Source organism: Stegodyphus dumicola, chromosome 6 (genome assembly GCF_044657685.1).
Source record: "Stegodyphus dumicola isolate Sdum_Otavi_A_Nest chromosome 6, ASM4465768v1".
NCBI classification, from domain to species: domain Eukaryota; kingdom Metazoa; phylum Arthropoda; class Arachnida; order Araneae; family Eresidae; genus Stegodyphus; species Stegodyphus dumicola.
In genome coordinates this window covers 142,803,937-142,817,819 of record NC_140773.1, presented here as the reverse complement: position 1 = coordinate 142,817,819, position 13,883 = coordinate 142,803,937, and the positions used below count along the sequence as shown (strand labels likewise).

Sequence of the window (13,883 nt, the reverse complement as noted above, 5' to 3'; positions counted from 1 at the left end):
TAAGTTAATAACCTATTATTATATATATGATTTTTACAAAATAGTTATGCAAATAATGTCTCGAAATTTTTGGACCGGTGCATAAATACAGAAGGATAACTCCTCAGACAGAGGAGCGGTCTTATTAGATTTTTCTTCTTCCATCTGATGAAGAATCGAAAGGTAATTCTGAATATTCCGGTAAAAAAGAAAAAAACATAAAGGAGATATGACATTATGTCAATATTTAGGTATTTTATGTTCTCGACGTAGAGATATCAGAGCACTCTGGCTCGTCTTCCTAATGGAAATATAGTGCTAGGAAATAACCGCAGAGTTAGCTAGCTGTCCACATGCACCCATTCATAAAGAGCTGGAGGGAAGAGTTACTTTGGGTGACAAAAGAAAAGACAATTCATCACAGAACGTAGAAGCAATGCTGTAGACCTGTGTGTGATTTCTATATTTCATGGAATAGACTTCTCCCAGACGGACATTCGTTGCAAAGGCAACGAAATGAAATAAAGAGTGTGTCAATGGCTTTGCAGTAAATCAGTGTAGATTTTCATATTTTCGGTAATCTAAAAGATGATGGAGTTGTGACACATTTGTATTCGAAGTTCTCTTTAGTGGAAAATTCCCTGGAAAACTTCACTCTAAATATGAGGAAGAAAAAAAAAATCTGGAAGGATTCATATTTTAACTCTGTGCCAGAGGGTTTGTTAAGACTTTTGTGGTCTTGCTAAGCTTGCAGTTTACCAATCTGCTGTTATTTTCATTCATGCTAAAGCAATTTGTTTTTCGTTTTAGCTATTAATAAACGTCGCTTTTTCATACTGTCGCCGTGTAAAACTCAACAACAAAATATTTAAAAACAGTATATCTCAAAAATTCCGGATAAAGTGTTGCCATACATTTTTTTATATTCGCTACATTACTTCCTTATAAAAATTAACCTTTTGGGTTGCCTAAGGTAGTTACCATAAAACGAAAATGAATATGATGATTATAATATCAGATAATAAAAATTTGACATCAGATTATGATAAATGATAATATAATAACATAATGGTATAATATTGTACGGGTACTGAAACTTTAAATCGAATTTTCACAGCATTGAACATCGAGTACGAATTTGTAATAAATTTAGGGCACACAGGTCCGATGCTTTGTTGTTAGGTTTTCCAGATTATATCATAAACAATATCAAATCCTACCTTACAGGTAGACACTTTGTCGTTCATGTTTCTGGCACATATTCCACTTATCGAGTTATTCGAGCAGGCCTCCCACAAGTCCCTAATTGCTCGAAATAATGTTCCATCCATAGAAAATGAGCTACTCATTTGTAAGTCCATTCTGCGGCTCATGCCTTGTAATGCATGCCTGTAAAACAAATCGAAAAGGTTGAAAACGGCCCAGAACTGTGTTCTTTGCCAGATATAGAACTCCTAATGCTATGTTCGCAACAATCATATTCATGAGGAACTAAATATTATCCAGCTTAACGATGCATTATTATAATGTTATAAAACAATTTCATGGAAAGCAAGCAACTAATAATAACCCTGCTATCAAAATATGCAATTATAACTGCAATGATCTTGCAAATATAAACAGGCTTATGGCAATCTCAAATGTCCAAAACATGTAACATACGATAAGAAAATTTTCTTACTTTGTGCCTCTTGTAGTCTTCATATTTTGCTCATCTGTATCTGTCAATGTTGCTCTGTATGCAAGATATGGTAAAGAAGCTCTACAGATTCGTACTTTCCTGCGTCTTAATTTCTTAATTAATTCTAGGTTTTAATCACTGGCTCGAACTTCAAGGTCTGGGTCCGAATGGATAGTTGAATCTTTTGTCACCACATTTATCAATTACCATCTAAATTTTTAATTAAAATATAATAATTAAAATTAAAATTAATTTTAATTAAAAACTAATATTATCACATCTATCTTTCATAGTAGAATAATACTCAAGTTATTTGAACTGTATAATTAAAAAATCTGATGTGTACACCACATGACTTCCTTGTACGGAATATTAAATTATACGCATTTTTTTTCATTTAAACTTATTGGATTAAATTAATTCGACTTTGTCAATAGCGCATAGACCACAATAGAATAAATATACCCTTTAAAATTCACTATATTTGTTTGCTATAGCGTCACTCTGGCGCTAGATCCAATTAACAGCGTTATATTTCGTTCATATTATATATAACTCAGAATGCACAAAATTTATATCATTTGAAGAATTATCTAATCTTTGCAACATGTTCTATTCAAATACTGTAATATATTTAGAACGATGTATAAAAGAAATTAAGCAAACGAAACAAAAAAGAAACAGTTTTTCACAGACGATTCAGTATTTTTCATTCAATTAAATCAGTTCTGATTTCGCGATAAGGCAAAAATTCGTAAAAACTCAAAATATCTGTATTAAAAATTACGAAGTAAATATTAAACACTTATTTTCTCGAAAACATTCCAGAAACGATTAAGCATGATTTAAATCGCAATAATAAATGAAGACGTTATCTTTGTTGTTGCGAAACTTAGTCCCTCTAGATTAGCAACAAATCTGCTATTCTGCTATTTCAAATGTAAACAAGTTCGCCATGTTATTTAAAACTTAAGGCTTAACCGCACTTAAACAGCTTTTAAATTGTTGTTAATTGTACAAATATTGCTTTCAGATTTACTAAAGCATAAAAACCTTAACCGAAAGATAAGAACAACATAATTCAATCATTTTTAAAGCAAAAAATGCACAATTTACAAACATATAAGATTAAATAAACTGAGGTCCCTTAGTCGGGTAACAGAGTGGATATATATATATAAATGTATTTATATACGTTTGGTACGGCCGATTGCAACCAAAATATGAGGTGCACATCTACATGTTATAGGATTCCTATATACAAAATTTCAACTTTCTGAGGCTTCTAGTTTTTGAGTTATGCGAGATACGTACGTACGTACGTTCGTACAGACGCCACCAAAAATTCTCTTCAGAATTCATTTTAAAGCAGTTTTATAATTTTTTTTTTTTGGAGGAAAAGAGTCTTTTATTCTGTCTTTACGTGCAGACGTCACGCAAAAACATCGTTAAATTGCATTCGATAGCGGTCAAAATGGATATTTTTCGTTGAAATATGCTGCCTGAAACTTTTCGCGATTACAATACTTCCTTTTTACTTCGTACAAGGAAGTAAAAAGTAATCATTAGGTTAGGGGTACGGCTTGGCTGCCCATGTATCCTGGTGAGTTCATCACTCCACTCATAACTTACTTCCTAATCTGCAGTGAACATAGTTGAATCTTTGTTATGTGTGTTCTTTATGTGAAAAATGTATTGGTATTTAGATTACATTTTCACTGAGCTTCCGTATATAAAATTAACTGCATTACTTTTCTTTAAATCTTCCGACACATCTGATTTCTTGGCAAATTTTTAATCTTCATTTTTCAGGACTGTTAAATCTGCAGAGAAGACAATCATTTATATATAAAAAAGTATATTTTTAGCACATTTCCGCCTGGCGAGCCTGAGAGCTAATGAAACTTTAAATCGAATTTTCACAGCATTCTGTACTTCCACATTTAGGTTTTGGCATGACATACTTCAAAAGCGGAGCAAATCCGAATGCCGCAAATTTGAATATATTGTTATGCAACGCTCCAACCTATAGTAATTTATTATAGCGTAGCGTAAGAAAATGTCTCTAAAGTGTCATCTTTAACGAGAATAGATGATTACGTTGCGCAAGATGATAAAGTTTGAGAAGTCTTATCTCGAAAGCGCTTTGCAATAGAAATTTTTCAAATTCATAAGAGAAAGCTTTTATCAAGTGCAACTACATGAATAAAAATGAAATTAATGTTTACATGTACATGTATAAAGTAAAGAGGGTTTTTATCATTCTTTACATGATAGATCTATAAACTAAGCAAAGTATAATGTTAAATTTAAAACTGGTTATTGTTTACCATTAAAATTATTTGACTGCATTTTTCTAGTTTAGGTTATTTGAATACTGCGAAGCGCATGGAAACTGTCGGCTAAAGGAAACTAACAATATTCAGTAGTTATTAGCCGCTCCACCACAAGTGGGATGATATTTTTATATAAGTGAATTTTATTAGGAACGAAATGTATATTTATTATAAAAAATTACTTTAAGCTTTAAATGATCAATAATTAGGAAATTTAGAAATTTAAGGATTTGAATTACAACTTTCGGAAATATTTCGGAATATTATATTTCGGAAAACTTTCGAAATTATTAATACAATTTTTTCTTCCTTGCACGAAGTAATGGAAGTATTTTAATCGCAAAAAATTCCGTGTATCATATTTCAACGAAAATATCCATTTTCAACGCTCTGAAATCTATCTGAAAGATGTTTTTGCGTGATATCTGTACGCACGGGGAGAATAAAGGACTCTTTTTCACAGAGCGGATTGTAAAATGGGCTTAAAATGGATTCAGATTTTCAAAATTTTTCGGGATGTCTGAACGTACGTACGCATATATGTATGTATCTCGCATAACTCAAAGACGAGTAGCCTCAGAACGTTGAAATTTTGTATATGGGACTGCTATAATATGTAATTGTGCACCTCCCTTTTTGGTTGCAATTGGCCGTACCAAAAGTATATATATATATATATGCATACAAATAAATAAATAAATATATTTATATATATATACCCACTGTGTTACCCGGCTCTGCGAGGTCAGTTTTTTGTTGATAATTGTGTATTTTTTGCTTTAAAAGGGATTGAATTATGTTGTTCTTATGTTCCGGTCAAGGTTTTTATGCCTTTAGTTAATTTGCATGCAATAGCGGTAGAATTAACAACAATTTAAATGTTGTTTTAGTGCTACTAAGCCTAACAAAGCGGTCATTTGTCTGCATTTGAAACATTTATTAGAATAGGGATTTAAATTAATTTCTGTATCAACTTCAGTGTCTTTTTGCCGAGTGGAACGAAAAGTAAACTTTCAGTTTTGTACACCGAAAGATCTGCCTTATTGCTCGCTGGTGGTATTACTTATTTTTCCATAGATACGCTAATTTTAATTATAAAAATTGTTTTTTTAACTGTATTTGGTGTTTTATGGTTTTCTGTGTTTTAGAATTTTTAATGAAGAAGTTTTGAGTTTTTATGCATTTTTTCTTGCTGCGAAGTGAGAACTGAATTAATTGAATGCGAAATATGTCGAAATTCGAAGAAGGAAGTTGAAATGAAAGGCAGCAAAAGATGTATATAATTTAATAAGCCGCAAGGAAGTCATGCGGTATCTACATCATATTTTTTATATTGATAAATGTTTGCTGGAGCTTCTCTTATAGCATTTCGTTAATGAATAATGTTTTCACGAAACGTGAATCATATTTCTGGTTTATGAATAGATGTCTTAGACTCTTTTTTAATTCCTGCAGTCCAAATTTTTCGTTTTTGTTTGCTTTTTTATATTCTCAAATTGAAAAGTGATGAAACTATTATGAAGGTCAGTTACTGCACAGAAAAAGGTTTTTGATTGTTAATTTGTTCTTCAAATATCATGAAAGGTAAAAATATAAGCTATTATTATTACTATACGAGAACCATATTGCTGTACATTAAAACTTTATTTACATTTTTGTGTATTAAACTTTGTTAAAAATGATTAATTTGCTTTAAAGATTAAACTGAACGAATGCCTCAATTAAGTTGAATCAATTAAGAATATATTAGATTATTGAAAAATGTCTGCCTAATTGCTTTACAGATTCAGTACAGAATAGATAAAAGCTGAATTCTTTCAAAGGAAGGAAAAATTACAACGAAAGTATCCCTAGAGAAGATAAATTATTATCAGTGTTTGCAAAATTTTATCTTGGTTTTTTAATTCATATTTATATGTAAATTTTAAATGCAGCAATGTTTAGAGTTAAGTGTGTGGATTTTCCATTGTTTAGTTTCAAAGAGTCTTTTAAGTTTATCATTATTCTATATGTGTGGTTGACTCTGTAATCACATTAGTAAATATATGTCGTATTTACTCGAAAATGAGACCCTTCTCTCCTTACAATATTTTTATTTTGAAATTTGGTAAAGTCTTATAATTGGGTGTTTTAATAAATGAAATTATAACAGAGAGGAAGGAGTTTAATTATTATACTACTTAGATTAATTATAATGCTTAAATACTAATTAAATTATAGCTACAACTAGTTATAATAGTCTATCTAATGGAAGGGTAAAAAATAAAATAAATAAATCTGAAAAGAATCAGATTTTAATGCCCGTCCAAAAGGCGTCTTTAAAGTTTAATACGGCTCTTTTAAAGATTATCAATAGGGATAATCCGGGTCAAATAGCGAAACGTTTTATAGGATACTAGATGAATATATGTTTAGACTAATATGGGATTGTTATATATCTTCTGTTTATTCGAAAACTGAAAAAATGTGACATAATTATGAACACAATTAGTGAACACCTAGGTGCTTATATGCTCAGCGAAACGAAATGAAATTTCAGATATTGTTATTTGATGGTACGCACTCGAGATTGTGATGATATGAAACAATAGATTACGATTACAGTGAAAAGTTCGAAATTTTCGAATAGCAGCACCCACCTTTTCCTCGCGCAAATGAATCAGCGCATTGAGAAACCACAAGTGGTTGTAACGATACATGTCTGACGAAAATTGCCGGCTTAAAACTTTTGAAAAGAAAAGCATTATAGTGGGCCAATGACAACGGAAGAAAAGAGAGGGAAAGGAATTTTATTGAAATTTAAATTTTTCAAAGTGCCCATTTTCGCAGACGATAACGCATTGCATGCGGAAGATTGTTGATTCAGTGACGAACGTTACGTCGTAGGAGGAATCTAAAATTTCACGTTTTATGGCGCTTTTCAATTCTCCCAAATCACGTGGATTTAATGTCTACGCTTTAGATTTCAGTAATTCCAGAGAAGTTCATCGGAGTGAAGTCAGAAATTGAGGTATCCACGATACTGCAAAGTTACGGGAGATGACCCTGTCTTGAAACGTTGTTACACGTTGAAAACGTGTAATTCCAATAAAAGCTTTTTCTTCTCTTGTCTGTTGTGTTATCATTGGTCCTTTACAGTGCTCTTCATTGCAAATGTTTTACACCGGCAATTTTTGTCCATATGTGAATTGTTCCAACCCCATTGATGGTGTTTCGATGCGCTGATACATTTTTTCTGAAAAAAAAAAAAGTTGGTGAGACATTAGGTATTTTAGTAGCAGGCAAGATGAAAAATTAGCAACGCCTTCCCAGCGAATCGAACCGCGGACCTCTCAGTTACGCGCTGGGCGTGCAGGCCACTACACCACGAAGGTTCTCTAAGAAGGCGGGAGAAATACCTTATAAAGTAGATGCTACCATTCGAAAATTTCGAAATATTTTCACTGTAACCGTAACCGGGAGAACTCCTTTATTTTAAATCAACACAGACTCGAGACTTTCAATAATAATATCTAAAATTTCATTTCGATTGGCTGAACGAACAAGGAGCTAAGAGTTCCTGTATCGAGGAAGGTTTTTCTCTGTATATTTAATGTTTTTAATTATCTGTATCATGAACTAAAAATGCTTGTACTTCAATCAATTCGATTAAAAAGGACAAAATTAATATTCTTAACAACATCATCTATTGCTTTTAAGTAGCTTAGTTTTTAATCAATAAGAGACAAATTAAATTTTAAAGATCTTATATTTTTCTGAAGGTATGAGAAAAGCGAAACAGCACAATATAGTGTTTCGAGACTAACAGCCTTTTTGAGCTAATAATGATATGATTAAGTTTTCCTAATTATTCTTTCCTTACTATAATACTGTATTTAATTATTTATCTTATCTTTCATTCTAACCGGAAGTAAATTAATTCTGATAGCTATGATCTCTTCAAATATTCACCACCAATTTTATTTCTTACAATTCGTTCTAAAATGTAAGGAGGTCTTGTATTCGAGCATATCTGATATTCGAGTAAATATGGTAATGCCAAGTTAAGTTATATATTTTCTTACTGATGATATCTCCATTTTCAGATTAACATCTTTTTTCTCGCCAAAATAATGTGGGTACTTATCACAAAATTGAGAGTTTCCAGTACCGCTGAATCCAGGCAATACAGGTCAGTTTGCTTATCTTATTTAATAGCAAAGAAGTAAAATAAAATATAAGTTTGTAGCCTGAATATATCGAGTAATATGTACTTGATTACATTTAATTTCAATAATAATGCTTAATATTTGCTGCTACTTGGATCTTACCAACAGCAGAATATGTAAAACCTGTAAGATATGCTAAGCTCCTACAACGGAGTTGATTGAGATGAAATTCTTATTGTTTTCCTCGCGTGTAACATGAGTAGAAGCTTTTGAAAATATTGAGCTGCATTTGCTTTCTCAAGAATTATTTACGAATTGGCGGTTAGAGATATGAAATTCATTTTAATTAGCAACAATGTAAGACAAATAATCTTAGTAGACACAATGTGCAAGATTTAAGATCGAATTTTTAAAATGCATTATTTTATTTAATCAAAGTAAATATAAAGAAATATATATGTAGGATCGGTACTTTCTAGGAATATGATGTCTGTAAACTTACTTCTTTTGTGGCTGTCTAGGGGCTAATAAATTAGTCCAATTTACAAATAACTTGAATATTTAACGGAAACATGAATAGTTGCTACAAACTACAAAGTTACATATGTAGAAGGATGAATTTACATAGATGATATTTACAGATGAAGAGAATCGACCGTCTTTTACATGTAAACATCTTTCAGTCGCACCATCGTCTTAATCATCTAACTTCTATCATCGGAAAAGTAAAAGATTCATTCTCACAGCTTGTCGCGTCATCCGATTATAATGAACGATGCCATCCCGTAACTGCTCGGCCTATTCTGACAGAATGCGGCCTCGCATTCTCGTAGTAAGACCATCAACATCTAGGGATCTGAAAAATAAAATTAAAAAAAAAAATTTTTTTTTAGTTAGAATTGAGGGAAAAGTCGTTTTAAATGGTTTATTTCAGCCATCTTCCCTCATCATCTTAACATCTTAAAAAATAACGGCTTTAGCTCTTCTTCAACGTTCGTTTATCTTTAACAGTCTATCTGAATGCATGTATTTCCCAAACACGTCTTCCTTTCATGTTGTCTGGAACAATTCGTATTAACATATTTTATCCTGCTCTACGTTACTTTAAAGTGTGAACGGTAAAGGCAATCAGATTGTCTCATCTTACGTGACAACATTACTCGTCAACTCAAAGTGAAGGTTAAAAAATATATATATTTATGAACCTGTCAACCGGACGGTTACACACAATTAAAAACGTAACTAAAAGAATCTACGTTGTCGGGGGTAAAGCAGAACCTAAAAAAATGCGTCTAAACAATCCTTGGCCCTGGCTACTGGGTACTGCTGCTTGCCGAAGCCCAAAAATCAACTCAAGCAGCAGAGAATTGTAACAAAGTATAACGGTTAAACAAAAGCTGCCAGAAGCTCTCTTACAAACTCGGGAAAATTACAGTGATTTATACTTTAATTAGTTTGCTTACGACGAAAGATTTGACGAAACTAGAATTGAAAGTGCAAGCACGTATAAAATAACTTGGTTAATCTTATAGTTTCACTATTACACTGCAAACATATATGTCCGCCAGGTGTATTAGTTTTATGAATAGATTATTCTAAGTTTACTTTAGCAACATAAATATTTATGCATTATTGAAGAATCTAATCCGAATCTATAATTAAGCTGAAAATATTATGCAATAAATTTTGAAGTGATATTGTTTAATGTATAATACTTCGCAGCAAAATAATCCGTTTCTTTTGACGTCATCACAGCTTTGCAGATTCATTATTTAAGGGAATGCCAGATTAAATTTAATCTTGTATGTGCTGTAGATACTGGAAGAGTTTTGCACAATGTTTTGTTTATGGTTTAAGAATTAATTTTGCAGCGAACCAAAAACGAAATTAGAATTTCCTATAATTTTATTATCTTTTAGAATTTACGAAACACATTCAACTCCAAGTAAAGTTTTCTGCTTAATTCTCTTTAATAGCTTCAGGGTATTCTAAATAACTGTGCAGTTTTAAGAATATTCGTTACAACCATATGCAACGCTTTAGTCTCTCTAAATATAAATAAAGTAAATTTTGTGGTGTTTATTCATTATAACCCAAGGTGTTTCATTAATATTTTATTTGGAGTGATTCTAAGCTAACTCTTTATTTGGTTAGGTTTAAGGATTCTGGTAACACATTAAGGAATAGCAGTTTTTCAACGAGATTATGATTACAATATTTTGCGAGCTCTCAGTTCGTGGGAAATATTCCATAAAAATAACACAGGTTGCTTTAGTTATCTATTAATTACAGAAATATAGGCTTATTTTTCATATAAATTCTGAATAATAAAAAGATGGATATTCAAAGATTAAAATCAAGCATATTCTAGTCTTAGATTGAAACGTTATTTTTTGAGTAAAGCACTAAGAGAGAATATATTGAAAATCTGGGAGAATGTATGCTGCCGTCTTTAATAAATATTAAATTAATTTTTGATTTTATTGATTTGACAGGGAGGTAAACATGCCATGACTTACACAAACCTTAAAAACTTGTCTATTTTAGTAGGGAAAGTCAGATTCAAGAAAATGAGACGAGTAAAATATAATAAATTAAAAAGAATAATAAAAACTAATTAAAAAGCCTGCAAAAAGGTTATAATTATTAGCATTTTAAATTTGATGTAAACTTGAGTATCCTTGACTTGTGCAAAATAACATTTTTTCTAATTACATATAATTAATCATGCATAAGCATAACATGTAAATTAATTTATAGTTTGTTACTGTTAAATCAGGAATTTCAGGGTCATTTTCCACCTTCCAGATTACTTCGTAACTGTGTGAACTGTAGCTGCGAATTGCAGTTCGACTCGCTTAATTTTTACTCCAATCTATATCTTGTTTAGTGTATTTGCCTCATGAAAACGTGTGAATTAAGGCATACTAGAACCACAAGCTCAAATGAGGTGAAGAAAATGAGAGCTGTGTGCTGATGATGACAGGCGTTACGATCGTAAATGGGGGATGGTGGCGACGGACTTGATGTGACTATTCTTAAGGAAAAAGGACTATATTTTTAAAGATTTGTAATTCTATTAACCGAACTTCGATAAAACACAAATCAGTCAAAACTCGTGCAAAAACCTTCGTTTTCCTTTTCGAATGAAAACGCTGTTGCCATCTGACGAAATCATATTTTTACCAACGAATAAAATCAAAACTCAATAAAAAATACTATTGTTTCAAGATTTCGAATATTTTCTTGATATAAGCTCAATTCCCGGTTAAACGGGTTTTGGATTACGCGGGTAAAAGAAATGCTCAGATATCTTTACTTCGAAATAGTGGAAAATTGCTATCGCAAACCATGAAAGTAGAGAGAAATCTTTACGGCAAAAATAAAAATGAGTAGGAAATGTGTGAGTTAGCAACAAAGGTAGCTGTAAGATTACAAATTCCTTTTTTGTAAAATGCTTATTTTTTGAATAAGATATGAAAATAATTTCATTTGTATTGCACAAGGTTTAGGGTATGATGAATTCGTATTTTGGAAGCCGTAGGAATTGCTCTTTGTTATTATTTTTCTTAATGCATTTTTGTTGTACTTTACTGTATTTTAATCTATTTGTTACATGTTTTTATACTTAGAAAGGCTGCGAAGGCTTTATTGGTGTTAATTCCTCTTCTTGGTGTGACATACATCGTTGTTATAGCCACACCTAGCGAGCCTGTAGCTGAAGTTGTTTTTATTTACATACAAGCCACTTTGCTTTCAATGCAGGTAATCACAAAAGTTTCAAGGTGTTTAGACTTAATAATTCTAATATGCAGTATGTTACATAATATTCTTTAAATACAAACTGATGTACAAAATTAAAGATAATCTGTAAAATGGTACTTGATGCAAAATTACTGAATAAACGTTTTATGAAAGCAAATGTATGTAATAATTTGAAACCGATGAATGTAAAACGCGCTTATGAGATTTAACATAATGCAGAAATAAAAAGAAGGCCAGAAAACAGGATGTTGTTGAGAAATAGGATGTGCTTGTTGGATTAGTGAGGTTTTACGTGTTGTTAAGTGTATCGTCGTCCACAGTCAGCGGGATGTTCAAACGGACCATGACCTGTCGTTATATATGTTTAAGAGACACTTTAACTAACAACAGCTTTATGAAGAATGGCCAGATTACTGTACTTATTTATAGCAGGGAGTTCATAATGAGTCAAAAGTTATACATCCCAAAACACCTGCTTATCTGTCATCAGGTTAGTTCATCCACTAGCAACTCATAGTATTAATGTTTTATATACGTATTACACATTAATAGTATTAGTGTTAGCATGCATAAAAGTACCAGTGTCACAAAACTTACTTGCTAATTTGTATTAGCAATTTATATCTTATCATTCCCACATTGGAACATATGTACGTATACATGTCTATGTTCTGTGTCACAATACTTACAGTGCTATTATTAGTACATATTTCCCACCTTGTACGTCCTTATTCAATTCACATCGATTTCTATTTGCTACGCGTGTATATCGCAGTATCTTTTTAACTATACTAGGGGTTTCAGCTTCAATATAAAGGACTGACAAGTTTACAGTATTTGCCTTTAATTATTTACAATTTTATCGTGTCTGTAACAGAATTTAAATATCTGTACATTTGTATCAGGCTTGTCCGTATCAACATACTTATTTCAGCCAGCAAATCTATTTTAATTGTGATTGTACATATAAATGAATTTTTTATAATGTATGTAATGAAATTCATATCTGTAAATCTGTATGAGCGATGCCGCTTCACTCTTTGAATTAAGTAATACAATTCAATAGTGATTGTATATATAAATGTTTGATCTAATTCTGCAACAGAGCTCGGTATCGGCGTATTTGTATTAGCGATGTCCCAGTAACATATTTTGGGTTGGTTTATGTACTTTCAAAGCGTATGTAGAAACTGTATTGCACCATATGGCGCTGTGTGCGCTTGAATTCCTTGGACTAGTGCAGAATCTTGATGACTGAGAAAGATGTAACAGGAACGCGAACACGAACTAAAGTTTATATGTGCTTCCATTTATTGTAAATGTATTTATTGTGTCGTCAAATAAAATCTAGAGAAAATGACAAAAGGCGAGAATGTGTCTGACAGGTAAGCGAAATTTCTTTATAATTTATTATTGAGTTTTAGCGACAAAAAATGTATATGCGTATTTACAGCGTATATGTATGCACATGCATTTGCATGTGAGTTTAAGGGTTCTGTAACAGGAAATGAATATTTGCATATTTGTGTTAGGAATGTTTGCATCAACGTATTTATTCGAACCATTTAAAATAATAGCATGTATATTTGCATGTAATTTTTATTAATATTTGTAACAGTATTCGGTATCTGCACTTTTGTGTTAGTGATGCTCACATCAACATATTTAAGTATAGCTTATGTACTTAAAAGACTTAAAGGTTAAAATAAAAGTTAGTCGAGATAGAGTTAAGTTAAAAGAGTAGGCTTATATACATAGTTCTTTATGTACAGAGTCTCTGTGACAGAAATTCGGCAACATGAAGAATTCCTTACTTGAATAATTATATATAGTTCACTTTCCAATTTCCTTTATAGTTCACCTTCCAATTTTTTTTATTTACTTCAGTCGCTTCGCCTTGCAACGACAGACTTCGAGGAGCTTGATCTAAGGAGTTAAGAAAGAATTATAATCGTCGTCGGGAAGGCGAACAAG

The 13,883-nt window shown here is 31.6% G+C and overlaps 1 protein-coding gene across 4 annotated transcripts in view; it reads left to right on the top strand.

Moving 5' to 3' along the window:
* Positions 1–13,883, top strand: part of LOC118192849 (diuretic hormone receptor-like) — an 82,388-nt gene that overhangs the window by 58,594 nt on the left and 9,911 nt on the right. For all 4 annotated transcript variants that reach the window (XM_085818932.1, XM_035363870.2, XM_035363871.2 and 1 more), the window contains exons 9-10: positions 8,082–8,167; positions 11,777–11,909. In XM_085818932.1, coding sequence (XP_085675058.1) covers positions 8,082–8,167; positions 11,777–11,909 — 219 coding nt within the window. The remainder of the gene's footprint in view (positions 1–8,081; positions 8,168–11,776; positions 11,910–13,883) is intronic.